This window comes from Bemisia tabaci, chromosome 3 (genome assembly GCF_918797505.1).
Source record: "Bemisia tabaci chromosome 3, PGI_BMITA_v3".
Taxonomy (NCBI): Eukaryota; Metazoa; Arthropoda; class Insecta; order Hemiptera; family Aleyrodidae; genus Bemisia; species Bemisia tabaci.
In genome coordinates this window covers 39170516-39195127 of record NC_092795.1, presented here as the reverse complement: position 1 = coordinate 39195127, position 24612 = coordinate 39170516, and the positions used below count along the sequence as shown (strand labels likewise).

At 38.3% G+C, this 24612-nt stretch overlaps 1 protein-coding gene across 4 annotated transcripts in view; it reads left to right on the top strand.

Moving 5' to 3' along the window:
- Window positions 1-24612, top strand: part of Ac78C (adenylyl cyclase 78C) — a 257078-nt gene that overhangs the window by 218144 nt on the left and 14322 nt on the right. For 3 of the 4 annotated variants that reach the window (XM_019044443.2, XM_072298337.1, XM_072298338.1), the window contains 11 exons: window positions 9548-9729; window positions 10589-10781; window positions 12424-12573; window positions 13464-13543; window positions 19436-19585; window positions 20606-20742; window positions 21332-21425; window positions 21706-21832; window positions 22238-22341; window positions 22829-23113; window positions 24230-24327. In XM_019044443.2, the coding sequence (XP_018899988.2) occupies window positions 9548-9729; window positions 10589-10781; window positions 12424-12573; window positions 13464-13543; window positions 19436-19585; window positions 20606-20742; window positions 21332-21425; window positions 21706-21832; window positions 22238-22341; window positions 22829-23113; window positions 24230-24327 (1600 nt within the window). The remainder of the gene's footprint in view (window positions 1-9547; window positions 9730-10588; window positions 10782-12423; window positions 12574-13463; window positions 13544-19435; window positions 19586-20605; window positions 20743-21331; window positions 21426-21705; window positions 21833-22237; window positions 22342-22828; window positions 23114-24229; window positions 24328-24612) is intronic. The other variant, XM_019044446.2, reaches the window with a different exon arrangement.

The window sequence follows — 24612 nt, the reverse complement described above, 5'->3', positions numbered from 1 at the left end:
GTACCTATAGAGGGAGAGTATGGACATGTCGAAAATTTTGAGGTTGGGTGATGGAGCTCTTAGACCCCAAAAGAGTAGGCAATCTATGAATTCAAATTATTCAGAGTGATTTATAATCACAATCGTTGGGAACTGTCGTTTGTTAAACCACGTATTTGACTTGGTTTTTGCATAAACTTACTCATTTTTGCGGAAGAATGCTTACTTATGAATTTTCTTGTCCATTTTCGTTTGATGTTAGAGTCTAAAGAATGACTGTGACATTTTTCGTTTTCAAAGGTTACCTAGTACCTACCTTTTTGGGCCCTAAGAGCTACATATTTTGAGTTGTCCATACTCTCCCTATATAGGTACTCTAATCCGTAAAATTGCGCTTTCTGTGTCAAAGTGACCTTCAGGGATCATCTAGATCGAATTTTAGTGAAAGGAGCCTAGTTTTTTTTTTTGTGATACAAGGGGTCTGCGCGTTATGGAGAGGTACATTTGATTTCTCACAAGGAAAAATCTCCTTTTAAAAATTTCACGAGCAATCTAATATACTGCAAGAGCTCCTTACAACTTATGAGGAATAATCTTGCCCCCATACCTGTCAGGAAATTAGCATTCCACAATCCGAACAAGATGACTCAAAATAAATGTATGTATGATAATGTCAGGTAATACCGTGTAGGTAATCTAACAATACGTTTAAAAAATGTTGAGGAAGGTCATCATAATACAACAAAACATGAAAGACAAGGAACTGGGCCAACACAATGACTTTTCAGAAATAATTATGAGGACATTTCTTAATTTAAGACGAAACACTTGTACTGCCGTGCTAAGGAAAAGCGTCGTATGAACATTCGAGAGTTGTCGAATTTCCCTTGATAAACCATGTATTTTTGACGAAATCCGTGCATATTTTTCCTTGAAAGTTTCAGATATTTAAGATCAAATCGCGTACAAAATTGTCTGAACATTTTTGAAAAGAATATTCAAAATTTTACCAGTAAATTCGGTTTTAAGTGAAGGAAATCTGGGAGAGTCTAAGGCTCATACGGCGTTTTTCCTTAGCACGGCAGTATAGTCATAGCCTCTAGCCGTCATAGTCTCTAATTTTGAAGAACAAGCATGAAAATCTGAGAAGTTGGTGCTGATTGGCCTTACCAGTTGCGAGTATCCGCGGGTTCTCTTTTTCCACTGGAGGAAAAAGAAAATAAGCTCTTGAAAGAGCTCTTGTTTGAGCTTCACTAGCATCCCACTTAAAAGGATCAGAGATCGCGGCGCTGAGCAATCTTTGAGGGCTCGGCGATGCAGGGTGAAGTCGCAACCCTCTCGTGAAAAAAATTGTTTCGAGCCGCTCCGGAAATTCACGGCTCATTAGCCGCGCCTGCTGTGATTTGAGCTCTCCTTTGATGGTGGAATATATTCAGAATCGATACACTTAGAGTCTAGTTGTTCCGACTTTCCTTTATTTTTGCGCGCCGCCGGGACTTTTTGATCGCGCCGATCAACTTTCTAAAGCCACTCTTAAACTATCAAGGTGAGTTTTAAAAGAAGTAATCAATGACCCGAGCTCACACCACTAGCCAATTACACAGTTTGAAAGGATACCTATTACCGGAGAAAATAAATTTTACAGACCCCACACTTGCAATCTAAGAAAAAGATTCGAGTGAGGAAGAAGTTAAATTCAACGCTTATTTTAGCCTAGTGATGGTCGATGCGCTACTTATTGAGGAAAAAAATCTAACAAAATTTGCTGAATGATAAATGCTGGGCGAGTTTTTGCAAATTATAGATTGGAATCCCGGGAAAAATTGCTTGACTCTTTGGTCATCAGCCATCATCCAAGTTGTAAGGCGCATGTAATTAACTGTACTATTTGACGATCAAGACCTTTAATAATAATAATAATAAAAAAAACCGCTTTCCAGCCACAGTGGTAACGAAACGTAGATTTCGACTAATCATTCCTATGAAAACGGTTGCGCCTAATGACCCTGACAGGTTGAAAAATCGTCCCCCGTGAACTTGAGATTTTCAGGATAAAGGGCGGTTTTAGAGGGTGGGTGAATATAGGTTATTTCGAAGGCTACGACGAGATATATATGCACTTTTTTATGAGCTACATTTTTCAACTCAAGGCTTCAGGGACGATGCTCTTCGAGCGAAAATTCCCGAAAATTACGAGGTAGTACCGTCTGAAATAAGTAGATATTTCTTCGAGATCTACCTAATAAAACCTCTCCTGCGGAATCGGAAGGAGATAAGGGAACCCTAGTCCTCACCATGTCACTTGTTAGCCATCAGGAAGACAATTTGAAGGGTCGATCGTTGGAAGCATGCAAGCAAAAGATGCACCGGTCACCAAGAAGCCAATAGAGAGGCTCTGTTATTTTGTCCCTTCTGCATCGGTGCTAGTGCTTCCAGTTAACTAAGCACACCGGAAAGGACGAGAAATCTCGAGAGAAAAAAAAAAACTCACCCGCCAAATATTCCTCATCGCCAGAGCCTTCGACCCAATTTTCTGCGACGCGCACCCTCGAGGCGCGGAGGCCCCGGATCGCTGGGAAAACCCGCGTCATCCCCGTTAATCCGGATGGCGGACTCGGCGCTGTCTCGCAACCCTGTCGCTACGAGTGTCACTTCTTGGCTGATATTCCCGGCTCCCCGGCGCTATCGCAGAATTGATCGGGCCCCGCATCGCTCTGGCGTCGTCGGCTTATCTTCGCACTTTCATCTACGGTTGCGAGGTTTCGCCCTGGAAGTCCCTCAATTTCCCGTCTTGTTCCTTGAGGACTCGAGGAAGCGCCGACGGAGTGGCAACACTGCTCCAGATACCTCACCTCTATCCCACGGTGCTTTTATAATTGTGTCGCGTGTTGCATCAACGCCGGCAAGAAGGGGCACTGCGCCGCGGCCGTGTGTCACTTCCGTTTATACTCTGCTGCGCGTAGAGCCGGTCGTGAAACTGCATGGGATTTTTTATAATACCAGATTCCCTCTCTTACACTGGAAAAAAAAACACACATTGGATCTAGAGTCCAGACTCTTAAAAACATCGACAAGAAAAAGCACTCTTGATTCAATCAGAATCTAGCTTAAATCAAGAACCAAACCTCCTAATTTAAGCGGATTTCGTTTTGATTCAAGCAAAAATCCAATTGAATCAAGAGTATTTTTTCTTGTCAATGTTTTCAAGAGCCTGGACTCTAGATCCAATGTGTGTTTTTTTTTCACCGTATGTAAGATAACTACGCATTTTTACCGTCAGGAGGACCTCGAAATTTATCAGAATTTCTTGGCTCGTAACGCGTCAGAATTTAAAAAAAAGAGAAAAATTCGTTTTGCTGATCTCAGATTATTATAGAAAAGTTTTTGGCGTGCATGGTAATATCACGTAAGATTCATAAGCTCGCACTCAGGCAATCTAGTAGGTAGTTATAAAACTTGCAAAAGGTCATGAGATTTTTTTTTAGTCTAGTTGTAGAGTAGTCGTGAAACTGCATGGGATTTTTTATAATACCAGATTCCCTCGCTTATTTAAGGTAACTACGCATTTTTACGGTCAGGAGGACCTCGAAATTTATCAGAATTTCTTGGCTCCTAACGCGTCAAAATGAAAAAAAGAGAAAAACTCGTTTTGCTGATCTCAGATTAATATAGAAAAGTTGGTGGCGTGCATGGTAATATCACGTAAGATTCTTAAGCTCGCACTCAGGCAATCTAGTAGGTAGTTATAAAACATGCAAAACGTCATAAGATTTTTTTAGTCTAGTTGTTACTTTCTCTACATAACGATAACTCAAGGGACCGGCTGATTTCCTCGTTACAGAGCGCTGGAAAAAAAACCACATTAGATCTAGAGCCCAGACTCTTGAAAACATCGACAAGAAAAAATACTCTTGATTCAATCGGATTTTTGCTTGAACTATTACGAAATCCGCTTAAATTAAGAGGCTTGGTTCTTGATTTAAGCTAAATTCTGATTGAATCAAGAGTACTTTTTCTTGTCGATGTTTTTAAGAGTCTGGACTCTAGATCCAAAGTGTTTTTTTTCCGGTGAGTGACTCTTGTTACAACGATAGTCGATTTTTAATATAGGAAGTTCAAGAGATCGATCAATTTCCTCGTTACAGAGAGATTCTCGTTATAACGATAGCCGTTACAGAGAGAAAGTACTGTATAAATGTATTTTTGGGATTCACGGACATAAACCCACTAAAATTAAAAAATATAATTTTCTGGACGAATCCTACCGCATCGAATGTTAAAATTGGCTATAAAATCAATCTTGTTCAAGTATCTCGTATTTCAGGGGAAGGTACGTTTAAATACGTTAAGAGGTCTTGTTTCAGTTAAGCTCATCATGCGGCAGAGTACGACCTGCGATCATTCTAGAAGGCTTGGCTGTAGGTCTCAAACATCACAAAAAAAGGAAAATAATTAAATGTCACGTATTCAACACTTTTTTTTAACAACAACAAAATCCCTTGATAAGTGCTTTAAAATCCCCTAAGTCTTTTTCGTCAAGAAAACATTCCGGTCTCAGTTTAGTATCGATTTTGCACCACTGTGCACTTTCATGCGCCTTAGTCCTATATCCCCTTCCTTCCGCTTTTTCCTCTTTTTACACTGATACGTATCGCCACTGTCTCTATTTCCCCAATGATCGTCTGAATTTATCATAGTTTCGTGAGTTGCCTTCCATCACAGCTTTCCGTGCCTTTCCTTTCTCCTATTTCCGGCTTCTCTCTCTTTCACTTTTAGTTCTTTTCTCATTCTCGTCAAAGTCTGAATATATTTACCATCAAAACGTCAAGAGTATGGAAATCTAACCTTCCATTTTAGGGAGGGAAATCTAAATTTAAAACAAGTCCCTTCTTCGATAAACCGGACTTTTGTTTTTTCCCCTAACGTCGCGTCTGCTGGACGGCGCAGGGTGCAGTGAGTGAATATTCTAGGAAAATATCCGTGTAAAAGGAAACTAAGATACGGGGATCATTCAAAAATATGGTTTGTTTCCTTAAAAAAAAAAAAAAAAAAAAAAAAAAAAAAAAAAAAAAAAACATGACCGGAGATTTTGAAACCTCTCAATGGAGGTATGCATTTTCCAGCTTTAGCAATAATTGAGTAATTGAGTTGATTTTTTTGTCATGTGGAGTAATAGTAATTGGGACGGAGTAATACCTTTAAATGAGACACTATCATGTAATAGAGGAAAGAAAATTTGCTCCGGACAGCTTTTCCTCCTCAGTGATGAAATAGTGTTTGATGAAATAAAATCTGGTTCTAAAAAATTGCATGTTTGACTACCTATGTCTCTTTGATCAAAATGCGTTTCCCAATTGTGTTTTTATTGAGTCAAGAATGTACAGGCTAAACCTGTTACACTCATAACAGAGCGTCCGCTATCGACAGCCACGTCCACGTCCACCATAGCGTCATAATTAAACGATGGAGCAACAATTTCCTCTCGTCGAGCAATCCGAAATCGAATCAAGTTCTCCCCGCAAAAAATGACGTGCGATTTCACCACGCTCACACCCTCCCTTTCCACCCCTGTTCCGACCTGTCAATCGACTGAGTTTCCCCGTGACTTCGACCCCTCCCTTTGCCCCTCCTCCACATCCCTGTAAAGTCGGTCGTTCATAATTCCTGACGTTCATTACTCTTAAAATATGATTTCTACTCGGTCTCGAATTCACCTCATTATTTCCCTCTCGGCGCCGCGAGATGGCGCACGAAACACCCTTTTTTCACGGATCTCGGAATGAGAACCGTGCTGCATTTCTCAAATTCGGCAACCTCGCATCCCGACTGTCGACCTCTCGAACGGCCACCCATTTTTCTTCTCTTGTCTACTGCCTCTAATCACTTGTAAGATCTTATTTTGATATGCTTCAGCTGCTTTCCTGACTTATTAAAGTCCACGGAATAACGGTGCTCCCGGGTACCTAGTTCCGAGTCTGACGGACTGTTCCGAAAGGAAATGTAGCATCACATTCAAGATATTAGATGGACTCTTAGGTTCATCCACAGAAAGTTTTTCTGCGTATCCCGTCCGATGTATTGGGCTTGCTGCAAGTTTCCTCTTAAACTTCTTTGAATTTACACGTCTTTCGAATAAAATATTTCATGCTCTTTTATTGCGGCAGAAGAAGAGCAGAGTTGCCATTTTTTATGGGCCAACCCTACTCAATTTTACGGTAAATTTTATGCAGACCATAATGTGTCTGTCATCCAGAAGCGTGTTGAGACTTAATTTCTTTCTGCACAAAGTTGTATGAGCTTTTCGGCACATTTGAACCTGCGAATCAAGTGTGTTAATTGAATTTAGCAAGCATCACAATGTCGCAAGTTGCTCGTTGTAATGCAACAGTTCCTCAATTTATTTTTCAAAAATTCTTGAGAATTTTCTTTGGCCTGGCATCGCTGCTTAATCGTCGCGTATGACCTACAGACGCACAAACAAACCAAGCAAACAGCGAACGTTCCCGCGCAAGTTTGCCGAATTTGGGTGATTAAACTCATGGTAGAGCAGTATACCGTAACAATACTTTTCTTCAAAACATAACATAAATTCCATTGACACACGTAGACCTGAGCGAATTGTATGCATTTAAATTTCCAAAAACTACGAGCAGATTTTTTTTTTTTTTTTTTTTTTTTTTTTTTTCCATTTGCCTATTTCTGAAGGGTGGTACTTTTCAACTAGCATATTTTATTTCTCGTCTCAAAGAACCCATGCCGACTCTTATGATTAAGGAATCATTCACATTTCTCACTAAGAGAAAGGAAGAAGAAAGGGGAAACATCCGCTCGATTTTTACATACTTTCTAACAGTATAATGTTTGTTTCTAAAGGAGAAATAGCTCATTTTTTGGAAATATTCATTTTCAGAAAATCACAAACCGAGCGTCGTAATAATCCAATTATTATTACTATTTTTTTTTTTAAGGAACAATCATTACTTTATGCGCAAGCAATCTTGAAAAACTATATGCTTTTGGAAAAATCGTTAAAGTTTACCAAAATTGTATTTGTATTAAAACTTCAAGGGAAATTTTGTAAAATTTACCGGCAATATTTCCTTTACCGTGTGCAGATTAATAGTATATGTATAGGTTCATGGTTCGAAACGAAACATCGCTCAATGTTCGGGACAGTTCTTCGGTCACTTAAATAATATATACTGCTCCTATCATCAACGAATTCGGTGAATTTGTGAGAAAAATATTAAACGTCGTCCCATTCTTCAGATTGGAGCTCTTTCATCGCGATACAAGTCTCTCAATTCGTCGTTCCTCTGACGTAAGGGCGTATCTCTATTTCCGAATGAGCTCTTTAAAGCATAGAGCTGAACGAAACAGAGGGCTCAGGTGAAAATTGAGGCACGTTCTTACGTCAAAGGGACGACGAATGAAGCATGAAAATAAATATCTATTCTTATCATGACAACCTAGTCTTAGGAGGCCTAGTCTTAAGTTCATTTATTATGTATCAATATGTGTAATTCCTGAATAAGGAGATGATTTAACTAAAGTTAAAGAAAAATAAATATCTATATAAAATGAGGAGATAGTCCATAGGAAGTGAGAAGATTTGTTGAACATATCGTGACGGAAAATACTAAAATATCACTTTTTTTGACTCATAGATGAAAAATACATGATCATTTCTCACCAACAAATTGTCATTTCTATTTTCAAGGCAAATATTTTGAAAACACTGAAAATGTCTCTCTTCGGATTTTGCTTAAGGGGGGGGGGGGCGTAAAGGACATTTGTGGAAATGTTGGAGGACGGCAACCCTGCTCCTGGGCCCAGCGGAGCAAGGGGGGAGATTGACGAGGCTAATATTTTCTATTAGAGCCCTCCCTTCTTGCCACCCTCTCCGTTCCTCACCATCCGCCTTCGACACTAATTACGGCTAATCAAACGAATAAACTTACCCCGTCGCCCCCTGTCGGTCCCCCCTCGAGCCGCATTGTGCGGCAAATGAATTTGCTCAAACAATTTGCTTCTTTTCTTTTATTATTTGTTCGACAGCGGCTTGACTTGAGAGCCGAGGCGTAAACGCCACCTCGGGGTAGAGTCCTCCTTATTTCTCAGGATTCCCCCCGGGATAATTGGGATTTTCAGGGATCTTCGGCAACCGCGACAGCGCGGTGGCGCGTGTGTTCCCCCGCAGGGAAAATTTTTCTTCCGAGTACGGATAAGAAAATTTCCTCCAGCTCGGCACTACCGCGGTTACTCCTCGGTCAGCTTTTGGCTTTCGCTTGTGCGATTTTTCCCGTCTCCTCCTTCTCTTGCGTACCTCAATCGTCACAGTTCTGTCGGATTTGAAAGCGTTTTACTTCCCGTACTCAACAGATGGGCCCAGATATATTGATCACAATTGATCACAAACTTCGTAATGTGAACAGTGGCGTGGCATGATCGATTATCGATATTTCTCCATTTTAAGCTTTGGTTAAGAATCGATTATTAAGGTGTTCATTGCGAACACCCTGTCTATCGATCCTTTTCCATAGGTGTAAATGGCAGATCATTCGATTTATCGCAAATCACGCCACGCCACTGAATGTGATTATTAATGTTAATGGACCTTGAGGTTTTTTTTTTTCACTTCTGAGCAAAAGACTGAGCTAAACAGAAAAATCACTTTTTGTAAAGCGGCTCCTCCCACCTATCAGAAAAAATACCAAATTAAATTCAAAAAGAGAACCAAGTGAAACTTAGCTCCTACTCCTAAAATCATTTAAAATGCTAAAAAATGGGACTTAATCCACAAAAATGTACTAAGTGCGCATGAATTTGCGTTCTTTTGGAGAATTCTCCCTGTCAACACTCTCATTTCTGAGAATATTGGTCCCTCACTGCTAGTTGAAGCCAAGGCACGATTGCATCTTCAGGCGAATTTTTGCGACTGGATTCGGTTAATTTTTCGGAAAGATGATTGTTGTATCACCGTTAGAGTTTGAACCAATCAGAATCTAGTATCTAATTTTCAAGCAAATCCTGAAGAAAGGGAGCCAAATCCCGGATTAGGTTAAAAAAAAGCGCGCCAATAAGCCAATGCAACACGACTTAAGCTACAATATAAAATATCATACAGATTATAATACAAATATACAAAAATATGCGCACTTTTCACACTTTACTTTATCACCATCGCCACACCGCAGTTTTTGTTGCTCAGTAGTCGTTTTTGTCGCACAGAATCCCGCCATTTTGGCAAAATTGGTTTCTTTTCAAGGTTTCTGGTGAAACCGTTTACTTTCATCCACGTTTTGCGCACCTCCGGAGGTGGGTCGAGTAACTCTGGATTTGGTTCAGACACCGGTCGCTGATGAGTTCAACAGACTAGTTGATTGGGTTGATGGAAAAACGAAAAAGTCAACCGCAAATCCACCCGCGAAAATTAGACTCGTGAAGTAAAACATTTCAACCCTTCGAGGAAGATCTTTATTTTTTAGAAGGTATAGCTTCGAATCTGAAACATGCTCTGACCGTAAGTTTCCACATCTGACGTGGTTCCCTCTTCAAATGATTTCAGGTTTTGTAGCGGAGAGCATTGGTTTGTGCACTCGCGAGTTCTTACTTTGGTACGTGCTCTTCATCATCTTCGTGACGTATGCAATGCTGCCTCTCCCCCTTCGCTGGTGCGTTATCGGAGCCTGCTCTACGGCTGCTTTGGATGTTTTTCTCACAAGTTTCGTTAAGTTTCGTAAAGAGCCGGTAAGTCACTTTTTCATTCAAGCAATAAAGGACTAATCTAAAGAGCTTATAAAATCTGCGGTTTTATGCTTTTTAAGTATGAGTGCCGGATCTAAAAAAGCATTTTTTCAACCGCGTTAAAGTGACTCGTAGGTTGCGCGATCCTATCATACGTTAATTTTCTCTGTCAAATTTTATGAAGTGTCGTAAGATGCCATCTTTATGTATATCGACGATAATACTCCCAAACCACATATCTCGCTGACGGTGTTTCAAAATCTCCACCCCCATTTTATTTTTTTGACGGAGAACAAATCAACGTCATTCTTTGAAGTTTTTAAAGACAGAAGTTTAAGACAATTGACTTTCAGTAGATTTCCTTTAAAATATGAAGCATGGCAGGAAGTTTGAAACGTCCCAAGCTGAGATACTTGGTTTTGAAATTTCACCGTCGGTGTACAATCAGTCTAGAAAAATGCATGCTAACTGTCTAATGAGGGACTAAAAAGGAAAAAAAGAGCACATCAAACATAAATCTAATTTGAGCTGTACCAGTTTTGCGTGGTGTCTCAAATAAAAGCTTCATTTTGTATAATTTATACACTCTTTCAACTTCAATCATCGCTTTGAGAGAAAGGGATCTGAAGCTGCAATCCTCAAAAGTTGGCAACTTTTCTCCCCCTCCATGTCATTATTAAAAATATCGATTCTAAGTGAGGCAGCCTACCTCACAGAGTATTGATATTTTTACACAGGTAACTTCTTCAAATAAAGGAATAGATGTGTAATTGCAAACGCGCTAAAATCACTGCCGAGGCTCTCCGCAATGCACTCAGGGATGTCTATTAAGCACCAATTTTAACTATAGTTTCACTTACAGGATGCAGGGTGCGCTGTGAGTCAAATTCTAACAATGGTGCTGATTTATACGGGAATCAATTCAGCGTGTATGTACACAAAGTACTTAACCGATCGAGGGCAACGAAGGGCTTTTCTCGAGACGCACAGGTCCACTGAGACCAGGTACCGCACCCAGAAGGAAAACGATCAGCAAGAAAAGCTCCTTCTCTCAGGTCAGCACGCATCAAGTTTCCTTTTTATCATCGCATCATTTCTACTTCACTATAGCTATGGAAGAAGAGAAGCAGAGAGATGACCCTCTACTCCTCGCTTATTTATATATTCATTATATTCATCATATTCATACTCACCCCTCAAAATAGTTAAAAGGCTACTTTAAAGTACCATTTACAGCTGAAGGAGGCCTTCAACAGGGTGTCTACAAGGCCGAAGTTTCCGGAAAGTCCGGAAATAGTACCGATTTTTTTAGGGCGGTCCGGAAGTACGGAAAATGTGCGGAAATTCCGCAAGAAGGTCCAGAATTTTTGTCATTTTTGTCGCAATTTGAGCGAGAAATTCAAATTGGAAATTTTTCGAATTCGGTCGAGTGGAGGTCCTGAAAAAGTACTGAATTTTTCTGTTAAGAAGGTACCGAATTTCTTGAGAATGTACTGTAAAAGTACTGCTTTTTGGCTAGTGTGTTCAGTAGACACCCTGTTCAAGTAACTCCAAGCCACTCCAACGGCCAAGAGGCGTCTAAATCGTCGTACTTTATACGTATAATCGTTTAGCCGAAGGGCTGCGATAGGATTGCGCGAATGCCCCAGGTTTTACCTTTTTGGAGATGCATAGGATTGCGGGAATTTTTCTGGTACTAAAAACTTACACGTTTGCGCGAATATTCAATATTCAACATTCAACGAGGAGGCGTTAATCTGGCAACCTTGGTAGTTTGTGGTAGATACCTACATCGCGGAAGACTGTTCCCTCCTTACTTATGGAGTGTCTCTCTTTGATGCATAGCCCTCGCAGCACGAATTGCCCAGAGAGCTTTCATAGAATTTTAAAAAGTGAACTAAGGGCCTGCGGCCGCTACGCGGCCGCCAACCACTAAAAAGACTACACGTAAAAAATCAAAGAGCAACCATGTTCAAATTTTTTAAGAGATGAATGAATCCAAAACCCGACGGGTGCACCTGCAAGAAAGCGTATATTTATGTCCAATCGCAGCGTTATGCACCTTTTTTGTGTTTTATTTTTAATAAACGTTTTTAATAAGCTTCTTACAGTTTCTCTGAAAACTTTCCACAAAACCTGAATGATCTCAAATAAAAGTATCGAAAATTTCGACGCGATATTTTCGTTCGTTCCATTTTTATTTAATGTAACCAAAAACAAAAGAAATATCATCCGAGTTTTTGAGTCTTGTAGGCGCTATTATGCGTTTCACGCAAACTGACCGACTGCACTGCGTTTAGCGCAATGCGAGAAGTATTTATGCAGTCTTGTAGGCGCTGATATGGGCTTGACGCCGGCCGCACTATTTGACGCAATGCGTGAAGTATTCCTAAAGTCTTGCAGGCGCTAATATACGTTCAACGCCGGCCGCACTGCCGCTGTGTTTGGTGCGACTATTCGAACTCTCGTTAGACTAATCGCGGCGTCGAATAATAGAGCTTAAAAGGCCTATGTTGTGTTTCGACGTCGTATAAGCATTTTCCAACGTAGCCACGTTTCTCCAGATTAAATATTTTTATCGAGAAAAGTTAGGAAAATTCTTTATACCCACAACCATTATTAAATCTTTTCATTTCATTTATCATCAGAACGTAAGGCATTGCTTTTCGATGTATTGATTATCACGATTTCTTTCAGTGTTGCCTGATTTTGTAGCGAAAGAGATGATCCGAGATATTGCTAGTGAAGCCGATAAAGGCTCATTCACTCCTCAGCAGTTTCACCGAATATACATTCATTGTTATGAGAATGTAAGCATACTTTTCGCCGATATTAAAGGCTTCACAGGTTAGTGTCGATATGTTTATCCTCTTCTTTTCAAGGGTAAATTTTATCATAATCTATGAATGGGTTTCAAAACTTCGAATAAATCTCATACAAAGTTTGTATTACATTTTGCAAGAAGGAACCACTATCTCTAGCTCTCCCATAAAAGCATACATCTGCATAGGGAAACCAATGGCATGTATGCTGTTCCTAAAATGGGCCAGAAATAGCAGTTCCATTTTGCAAAATGTGATCAGTTTGTCCTCATGCCAAGTGGTCTCTGAGCCTCTGCACTTTTTTTGTTTCTCTCTCTTTTATTTTCCATTACATTTTCCACCTGAATTGAAAATTACCAGAAACACGTAACTCAACTATTTCTCTCTTCACGCTCACTTCTTATTTTTCGAGGGATTACTGTCATTTAACCCTTAGATGCTTAAGCCGGGTCAAATTAACCCGAGGCTCGTAAAAAATACGTCGCCCGCTGGTTGTATAGAGCCGGTATTTAAGCGCTGAAGATAAAGGTCTACAAATACATCGTATAAAAAGAATTAGAAGTCAAATTGAAAAAAAAGAAGAAAAATCTATTGTCATAACAGCCCAAGCTAGAAGAGATGTAATCGGGCCCTGTTTTTTAGCTTTCCTCCTAAATCTGAGTGACATAACTCGTTCGCAGAATATAGTCGCATATATGACTCTCTCTATAAAGGGATAAAGGGACTCTACGCCCCCCCCCCCCCCCCGATTTGACCCTCAACTTAGAATGGAGTTGATTCTTTTAATTAAGCTTTGATCACCCACGTAAAAAATTGGGTCCAAACTTATATGGAAATACTAGGCTTACAGTACCCCCCCCCCCCCTTCTTACCAATAATCCTTATACGCTTTTTCCAATCGGTTCTTTGTTTCAGCATGGGCAAGTCAATGCACAGCTCAAGAGTTGGTTCAAGTCTTAAACGATCTTTTTGCGAAATTCGATAAACTCGCTACGGTAAGTATGTAAGGAGAAACTCGCCACATATTATTTCTTTAGAAATGTATCAGTGAAATCACGTATCATCTATAAAAAAGTTTTCGAAGGGAAAGAATAGGGTCAAAAATTAATAATTTTCTGCGAATATTGAAGAACTGAAGCCGTGTAGATCTCATTTGAGGGACTTGGGGGTTTTTTTCTCGCTATTTGTATAGCAAATATCGCTACACATGACTCCCAAGAGGATTTAACAAGATATATGCAAACGTTAAACCAGGACGTGAGTGACGTTACCATTTTTGTCTCAACTATTGTGCATAGCTCGACTGCAACAGATATCCCCCCCCTCCCTACTACTTCGGTACTAGTTTTTATCGGGTCCGTCATTTCAAAAGGCGCGCTATTCCATTACGGCACGCGGGTAGGTATTCTAAAATCTCGCCTTTTGAAGTCGTTTTATCGCGCAATCACGAATGAATGCCATTGGTTTTTTTGATCGCTATTGGACGATTGCATCGCGATCGCTTGTAAGCGGAATGTAATAAGTGCCAACTTAACTAATGAAACCTCTAAAAGAGCGCGCAAAAAGAGGAAATGCGAAATTTCAATTGAAATCTCGCGTATATAATCAGTTACAATGACATTGTACGGCCCATAAAGCTTTTCTCATCATTTTCTCATTCGATCTGGCAACACTCACTATAAAATACTACGCATAGTACTACGATGAGTACGACGACGAATTCTTGGCCTCTCATTGGTCCGCTTGAGGCAGTTCGGCTGGTGAGGGATTGGCTTAAAAGCTATTGCACTATATGTAAAATTTCACCAGAAAAACGATGAGCACAATAAAAAGTTTTGAAAAAAATTGCTAAGGGGAGAAAATGCGATTTTAAAATCGTGCCCCTCAAAAACGTTATTTGAATCCGGGCCGTGGCGCGAACGCCGATTTTTGACGTCACACCTCAGGTGACCACCCTTGGTTTGCTTATTTAGCGAAAGTTTCTATCTGTATATTGTGATTTAGTGGTAAACTTTGACGAGAAATTTGTTGAAACATTTGGTTTCGTCCGAAATTAACTCTTTCTTGATGAAAAAAGGCGTTAAAGTTCGCGAAATTTATTCACCGGGCGTCCGCGAGTGAGCATCGGCTATCGGAAACGACGGGCTCGTAAACAAACAAAGATTGATAACAGGAAGGATCCAAACAACTCGGAATCTTTTGATTTTCTTTACCTTTAAACCATTTCTGACTTCTACAAAGCATCTGAAAATCAGTTTTATCGTATTTTACAATCTGGAGCTAGAATCTATCGGCTCATTGTGATGTGTATTCAGAGTATTCTGAATCAGAAAGTCAGTTGTCATTAGTTCACACCCAGACATTCTTTTCTTGGATCATTCGCTTTTCATTTTCGCCTCAAATCAAGTGTTTTGTAGTTTCCTTATCTGAAGTATGTGGTTTTGAATTCATACAAGAGTTTGAAGTTCATCTGTTTTAGCATTAGAGCCTATTGAGCCCTCAAACTTTACTGATATGATTACAGTTCAAGGTTCCTCTGGTCCGTACCAAGTGATTAGGTACACATCAAAGATGTGTCCTATGGTTCTTCAAAATTAACAGTTCAGAAGTAAATTAGAGACTACAGTAACTTAATCCACTCCTGCCCTTTCCTTCAGTGTTTGTTCGTGTCTGTTCTTTATGCGTTACCACTCTAGTGCATACACCGGTAATGTAGGTTAGATAGGTATTATCGCATATTTTCTACTAGCAGTACCTTCTCTTAAGCGTTCTAATTTAGCAAAGAAATTCCACCAGTTGCAGAAAATTGTGTGCGTAATGAATAAGTGAATATGAATACCTCCTTTTGGTGACTCAAAGTTTCTCAGATCCGTCTTAAGGAGGTTTCGCATGTAGGTGCATGATCAGTTTTGCCAGATGAAATTACTGCTCTAGCAGCTTCAAATTTATACTTTGATCTCTGATTCACTAATAAATGACACTTTATGGTGTCATTTATATTTAATCAGTTCAAAGCTAATGCGACAATAAATCATCAAAGGTCCGATTGAGGAAGAAATTTTCCGGTGAGTGTCACGGCTGAATCAACATTCCAACTAGACTTGCGAAGGTATCAACCAGGAAATGATCATCTGTCTGGAAGTGAAATTTTTTTCATTGCATCGTACAGTTTAACAGGTAAGATAATTATAATTACTGAGGTACTATCAGGTTAAATACACAAGTTTAGTGTAGCATTTAGATTTAAGTATGTTTAACTTTGTGGATAATGATTAATGAAAAAGCGTGGAAAAGTAGTGGCATGGCTAATCTGAGAAAGTACTTACCTAGCTTCACTAAGTTTTAGTCTGATTGCTTCTCTTGATGTCCTAATGGAAAAATTATTCGACAAAATTTCTGAAATGTGTGCGATATTTATATCATCTACATGCCGAAAATTTTGTGAATATGTAGAGCGTTAAGTCAACTTGTTTTCCATTTAAAATCTAAACTGAAAGTAGAAGTTTTGAACACCGTAGTCAATACGTAATTGAGGCACTGGATGCAAAAAGGCCCTTTCTCGGTTGCAGTGTTTGAGAGTCACCTCTAATATTTCATTCTTTGAAAGGAAAGTGAATGCATCAAGTGAACTAGTTGACTCTCAATCAGAAATACCATGAATAGTAGGATAATCATCTCATAATTGTCTCTTATATATGAAAATAAAAACTCTGAAAGTTATCTGAGAAAGCACTTGAGATCGATTTCCATATTCTTAGATGAAGCCTGCGTTTAAAATCACAATATTTCAAATTTTCCATAGTGCTTAAGGCCTGCAGCACAACCTTATCTTTCAAGGCAGGAAAAACACCATGGAACCTCCATCATTGCCAACTTCCAGCTTAAGGCTTTCAGATTACTTCATCCGTGTCTCAGTGGAGAGAAGCTGTAGGATTAACTCATTCCCACGATTTCGTTACTTCACCTACATTTCATGTTGTACTCCTCTTCAAGTATATGACTGCAGATGAGCAGATTTAGAAATTTTTAATGCACTCCGCATCTAAGAAATGAAAGAGCCTTAATAGAATTATCACTTACCATATAGGTATCACTTCCTCATGAGTCTGTTTGGGTTGATACCTTCGCAAGTCTAGTTGGAATGTTGATTCAGCCGTGGCACTCACTGGAAAATTTCTTCCTCAATCGGACCTTTGATGATTTATTGTCGCATTAGCTTTGAACTGATTAAATATAAATGACACCATAAAGTGTCATTTATTAGTGAATCAGAGATCAAAGTATAAATTTGAAGCTGCTAGAGCAGTAATTTCATCTGGCAAAACTGATCATGCACCTACATGCGAAACCTCCTTAAGACGGATCTGAGAAACTTTGAGTCACCAAAAGGAGGTATTCATATTCACTTATTCATTACGCACACAATTTTCTGCAACTGGTGGAATTTCTTTGCTAAATTAGAACGCTTAAGAGAAGGTACTGCTAGTAGAAAATATGCGATAATACCTATCTAACCTACATTACCGGTGTATGCACTAGAGTGGTAACGCATAAAGAACAGACACGAACAAACACTGAAGGAAAGGGCAGGAGTGTATTAAGTTACTGTAGTCTCTAATTTACTTCTGAACTGTTAATTTGAAGAACCATAGGACACATCTTTGATGTGTACCTAATCACTTGGTACGGACCAGAGGAACCTTGAACTGTAATCATGTCGGTAAAGTTTGAGGGCTCAATAGGCTTTAATGCTAAAACAGATGAACTTCAAACTCTTGTATGAATTCAAAACCACATACTTCAGATAAGGAAACTACAAAACACTTGATTTGAGGCGAAAATGAAAAGCGAATGATCCAAGAAAAGAATGTCTGGGTGTGAACTTATGACAACTGACTTTCTGTTTCAGAATACTCTGAATACACATCACAATGAGCCGATAGATTCTAGCTCCAGATTGTAAAATACGATAAAACTGATTTTCAGATGCTTTGTAGAAGTCAGAAATGGTTTAAAGGTAAAGAAAATCAAAAGATTCCGAGTTGTTTGGATCCTTCCTGTTATCAATCTTCGTTTGTTTACGAGCCCGTCGTTTCCGATAGCCGATGCTCACTCGCGGACGCCCGGTGAATAAATTTCGCGAACTTTAACGCCTTTTTTCATCAAGAAAGAGTTAATTTCGGACGAAACCAAATGTTTCAACAAATTTCTCGTCAAATTTTACCACTAAATCACAATGTACAGCTAGAAACTTTCGCTAAATAAACAAACCGGGCAGCAGCCATATTGTTCGGACTAACTCGGAATAAACCAAGGGTCGTCACCACCTGAGGTGTGACGTCAGTTCTCAGCCCGCGCGATTCAAACAGCGTTTCAGAGACCTTCAATTTTTGGCATTTTTGAAGTAAGATTTCTCAGGCCAGAGGGCTCAAAAAAAATCTGAAAAAAATTCTGTATACTCATTTCACCAAGGACTTTCATAATATGTAATAAAAAAATTCAGCCGAACTGGCTCATTGCTCAGCACTCCTGGCGCATGCGCAGCGCACCACGTGACGCGAGCACATGGAGCACAGATTGTGTAAACAAACGAAATAAAGTTTCAAAGTTCTTCGTAATTTACCTACCAATTTATTCAACGCAGATTTCTGTATCGACTTGTAATAATGTGTGAAATCGAAGGTGTTCAAATTGTTAAATCTTCCCTTAATTTTAGCAAAAATCCGAAGAACAGAATCTGTCAGTATGTTTAATGGTTACCTTTTCAAAAGTGAAGTTCAGACTAGCCAAAGAAGTTGTTCATCGATCAAATGGACTACATTTTGCAATTTGGAACTATAAATTCTAGCCCGGTTAAAAAACAACGTATGTGCCATTAGTTTCCACATGCACATAAGTGTATTTCCAGATGAGCCAGAATTTATAGTTCTAAATTGCAAAATGCAATTCAAATGTAGTTTAAATTTTTTCCTCATAATCATGCCACAACGCTGCCGGTTTAGGTATTTACATCCCATACACGCACGGGCACCGAAATTTTATTGTCAAATAAATCTATTGTATCCTCAAATTATCAAGTAGGAATGAACTTTCAAGGTTGAAATAGGTATGATGCGGGAAGATTTCAACCCTGAACTCACTAGTCTGTAATTACTCATCAATTGCAGCACTAGTGATATTTTTGTGCGTTTTCAACTTTCAAAATTTTGCTTGGAATCGCTCATAAATACCATTCGTCGGTATATTACCTATTTCAAGAGAAAGTGCCCCGTAAATGATGACTCCGACCATTTTAAGCAGTGAGTCCGGAAAGTTTGTTGTCAAACTCAAGTTTGTATACCTACTACCTATTTGATCATCCAAGTACCAGGTAGATTCAAAATCAGAGTTTTTTGAGGCTTTCTGAATAGGAAGAAGAGCTTACTAAGATTTTAAGCACTCGTCACGCTTGCTCAAAGTACCTACAGTCTTTTCGATAGCCTTACCTCCGACAATCCAAGAGTATTTTCATAAACAATGTGATTCTCTGTTTCCTTTCCGCTAACAATATATCACAATTGGATGTCTGAATATATCTTATGGATGTTGGGTTGATATAAATTTTAACAATCAGCAGGCTGCTGACTACTTTGAACATGATAAAGTACACCCCTCTAAATTTATAAAATCTGAAAAGTTTGAGGCACAATGGTAGAATCAGGGATAAGTGAGAAGAACTCTCATGTCAGGGTGAGGTTAACTATGTTTTTTACACTCAAATCAGTTAATTAAGTGTCAGTCTAAAACCACTTAGAATTACAGGCAGATTTTTGCTCAAAATGTAGACATTCTTTTTGCTTTCTCATGATCGGCATTGATTTACAACTAATTTTTTTTTTTGTTTTTAGGAAAACCATTGTCTAAGGATCAAACTCCTAGGTGATTGTTATTACTGTGTATCAGGACTTCCCATCGCCCGATCAGACCATGCCTGCTGCTGTGTAGAAATGGGACTTCACATGATCACTGCAATCCAAGATGTCCGGAAGAAACTTAACGTAAGGTGTTTTCATAATACCTCTGTTACTTTCTTAAGTGTCTGAGAAGTTCCCTAAACAACGATTTTGCACGTTTGGAAGTGAAAAATCCGCTTTGGCCCTTCTACAAATATGCAAGGTGGAACTCATGCTATCATGGAATTCCATGTGGTTGTATGAAATTTCTGTCAACCATACAGCATGGTTTGTAATACATTAAAATTTCCTTGGATATATGTAATGGATTGTTTTTGATACTATCTAGTTGGAAATTTTCTCAACACACTCAAAATTTGTCAAATTTCATGGAAAACAATGATTTTGAGTAAGATCATGGAGATGATTGGTTTTTTTGCCTCATGAGCAAAACTTCCATAAAGCCGAATATTGTTGTTAGTATGCACCTAAGTTTCCATACTCTCTCTTAAATGTCTACTTTTTTCCCGTATCCTTGAGATTTGCTTGTCGTAAGTCTGTGATTTTAGTCTGAGAAAGGAGGAATAATTTTTAAGGGAAGGTACAATACTTTAAAGTCTGATGAATCAGATATTTTTCTCAAAATTCAGATTTATAATCTGAAAAAAGAAAAAGTCACTCAAAGATAGTGGAAAAAAGAGCACATTAGGTTGAATATTTGCAAGTGGGCTTTCAAATTCAATGACCTGTGTTCAATGTTCACAGAAAAAAAACTCTCGGGAACTTAATTCTGTGGTTTGATATTAAACAGTGAATGTTTGCATCCATTCACTTTCAAACTCCCCTGTAAGAAGAGAATCCAAAATTTTTAATGTATCTGTCATTGCAGGTTGAAGAATCAATTGCTGTCGGGGGGAATTTTTGTATTTTTCGTTTTTTTTTTTTTTGGTAACACAGGTTAGCAATAAAACGGATACGGAGTCTAATTTTTTTTACAAAAATTTGATTGTAGATTTTGTTCGCCTTTTACTTTATCCTAAGTACAGGCCAAATTTTCATCTTGAGTGCACAATTGTCATGGCAAAGATGAGGAATTGACCTAGGTACTTACTTTTATCATTTCAGGTTGACCTAGATATGCGAATTGGAATCCATTCAGGCTCTGTACTTTGCGGTGTTTTAGGATTAAGGAAATGGCAGTTTGATGTTTGGTCATACGATGTCACATTAGCAAACCATCTAGAATCTGGTGGAATTCCTGGGTATGAAATTTTGTTGGTATTAATCTAGCGACTCCTAATGTACACTAATTCTGTATATTTTTAGCTAAGAGCACCAAAATCTGATCATTTAGTCTGTTTTCTAGCAGAGATATCTGTGCATATATATTTTCAGCAACAGTAATAGCATCAAGTCAGAAGTACTTACCAGTAGGCAAGATAAAAATTTAAGCATCATACAAATTATATTTCCCTTCCTCAAAAAACTATGCTAACAGCATTTACAGGAAGTTTGTGAATCAATTCCTAAAGCGAGATTTTAAAAACACAAGTCAAAGGGGATATCAATCGCACATATGACATCATTCAACTAATGTCATAAGTATTTTTATCTTCCTTAGGAGTTAGTTTCTAAATTTTTCATCGTGAGGATCATTAAATCTTGAAAAGGAAAGATGCATCAGAGTGCTTTAGATTTTACCCTGATGCATATGCCCCATGATAGCCGATATCATGCCACAAGATTCAAATGTGTACAATTTTATTTAAGTGAAGGCATGAGGCTCAATTTCAAAGTGATTATCTATTTTTCTTCCAAAGGAAATTTTGTTATATCTCTCTGTGTTTACAGGCGAGTGCATATTTCTAAAGCAACGCTTGACTGCCTGAAAGATGCGTATGAAGTAGAACCTGGCCACGGAGATACGAGGGATCCTTATCTGAAGGTAAATTATCCATTAAAAAAACTACAACAAATTTCAATGGCTCTTCTAAGTTCATAGCATGCAAGTACACCCTGCCTAAAACAATCATAATGATACACATTGTATAAACTTGTAGGAGGAACAAATAGCAAAATTTTAGTCATAGGAGAAATTTAATTGTCTTGTGAGGACTCTGCACCCAAAATCTGATCAAAGTTTGGCTAAATTTGTCAAGTCAGTTAATTAGTTACATTTGATTATTTATTCAGTTTGATAACTAACTTCAATTTTTCCCGCACAGGAACATGGGATTGAAACCTTTCTCATTAAACGGGCAGAACCAAGTCGGCCTCGAAGGCGAATTCAGCATAACCCATCTCGTACAAGATTGTGGTCGGAGGAGAAAACTGCAGTTGTTTGCTTTACTGGTAAATTTCATTCAATATTTTTATGAAGAAGGATCGAAGTTCATAACAAAATGAATCACTGGCCTTGTGGTATTACAAAAAATTAACATGATATCTTCAATTTTCTTTGTACTCTCCCACTCGCTCAGCACTTGTTTTAAAATGCCTCTATGATGTCATCCCGTGAGCTCACAACTTTCAAAATATTACTGTTCGTATGAGAGAATTTCGATAAGCTGCAAATATTGCTTGTTTTTGTACATCTTTCTGGGAAATGGCATGATGCATCTAATATTTTTGTATTTGGTTCTCAAAAACGCCTTTAATTTTTTTTCTAGTCTGTTTTCTGTTTATGAGTTGAAAATTGTGGAAAGATAATGAAAAGAAAACAATCATAATTAATTTTTTTCTTCTTTTGCTTTTCAGATAAACTGGACGACAAAAACATATCCAGCAATGGGCATCACATGTTAAGTTTTATTGACGAAGATGTCAACTTTAAATGGAAACCTGAAATTCCATTTGAAAACGTGAGCTGGATGAAGATATTCCTTTTTTTTCATATCAATTAAAATGAAACTTATTTTAAGTCTTCTCTCAAATATTTTTAAGCAGAAAAAGCTAAACAATTGATTAAAGTCTATCATATTCATTTCCATCCAAAGACAACACTCTTAGAGCTCATTAAACGAATGATTCACCCAGGTGAATTTTTTCCTTCTATGACAGTCCATTAAGACACTTATTCGCCCGTAGCATTTCCTTATTTATCTTCTTTTTTTTGTTCATTTTGGATGGACCTGTGGTACCTATTTTTAATTAATGAAGTGTATTATCACAAATCTGGACAATATTCACCAGCTCATAAATTCCCTACCTCTTGCAAGAGTTGTAATAACTCCAATGAGCTGGATTTGAATCAATTAATTGTTGAGTAACTTCGGTGCGAGCTTCCCCTAGTTTTTTTTTCATAATGAATGAATTTGCAGGAAATGCGTTGTTTTTTCATTGTTCAAGGACTGGTCTTTGAATATGTCAATTTTCCTTGCTCAGCTGAGTTCGAGCGGCCAAGAGGTGGACGATGAAATGGATGAGGTAGACATAGAAGCAGAGCTCTCCACCGGCATTACAGGGCGCATGAAGAGTGACCATCGAGATCACCACAAGCAACATCTCACAACTGCAGAGCAAGTGGACCTGTTGATGGACCATTGCATTGAAGTAGAGTCCAATGAAAGGATGCGCCAGGAGAATATTAATCGATGGACGTTATGTTTTAAGAACCCGGAAATGGAAGCTAAGGTTAGTCTCTCATGGCACTCATTGAAAAAAGACCTGCTCTTTGCCTAAGGCAAATTTCACTAATGAAGAACTACTGTTCTCAGATTTTATGTTAGGTTTTCTTTGTTTTTTATATTTTCCAAATGAAAGTATGTAAAAAAAGAAGAAAGAAAAAAGATAAAAGTGAAGCTTCTTTTATTTTTGACCGTTGGTTTTCAATTCTAGTAATTTGTTTGCCAGTTCCCTTTTGCGATTGACACTATTGTAAATTGCAAATAACTGATAAATGGAATGACGTGCAAATGAATAAGATGGAAAGGAACTATGTGTGTGGGTTTTCGTGCCTCCAAGTATCTTTGGATTTATTTCATTTGTGCATAGATCTTTTTAGCAAAAATATGTCTCTTTATCAATCCATACTTTCTGTATATCATGCATTTAAAGGCCTCTCAGTTTATTTTCACACACTGTGATTCAGCTGTAGGCAAGGTAGGAACCAAGAAGAATCAAGAAATTTAGATATTAATGAAAATTAAATAGTTTTAAGGGTCTGAATTTGCATATTTGTTAGTTAAATAATGAATTCAGAATGCAGCGTGAAAGCAATAATGCTTTGATTTCTTGTCAGAATAACAAATTAACTTGGAATCATCACACAGCCCAAATTACACTGTGTTAAAGTGGCGAGTTGCGACGTAACACTACATCCCACCGAGAAAATGTACCTACACAACTAGTTTGAAAATCTCAGGTACATTTAACTGTTTTAAGGCCCATGACGAAACAAACATCTTTGTTCCATCTTGGTTTATCATTTATTTCAGGAAATTAGTTTTTTCATCAAAAAAATTCAGTAACTGAAAAAAGAAGGACCAATACCCCCTAGACTGACCCCTAGGTCAGTCTAAGGGGTAGTGGTAGGACCCCCCAATAGCTACATGCTACAGTTCTATAGTTGATGAAATAGCACAATGTGAGCAAGCTGAGTCCTGAGTTTTTGGTCCAATGCGGGTCTTTTTGGGGTCCTTTTATCATTCCTCAAAATCTTTCAACAAAAATCAATCTATAATTTTGTTTAAAAAATACTATTATTGTGACATTTCTCTGTTTCCAATGTTTCATTTCTCTCCTTTTCAGTATTGTCAGCTACCGGAAGATATGTTCAAATCTAATATGGTATGCTGCTTTACTGTTTGGCTGTTCGTTGTTGCCTGTCAAATAGTTATACTACCCAGGTACGACTTTCTGAATTTTGTATGGATCCAAATTTACAATATATTACACTTACCCTTTACACCATTTCTTACAATTTTTTCACACTAAATTGTAATAGTGTCAAACTTCGTAGGTTCAAAAATGTTTGTCCTTTTTACAAAAACAACAAAAATTATAGAAAGAGTATCATGATCCACAATAAGCTGCAGAATAAGAACTGCCATAAGAGTAACGGTTGGCCATCTTTACTTTGATTCTTAAAATCTCTGTAGCCCCTACTTGGCCTGCATCTCCAAATTTTCCTG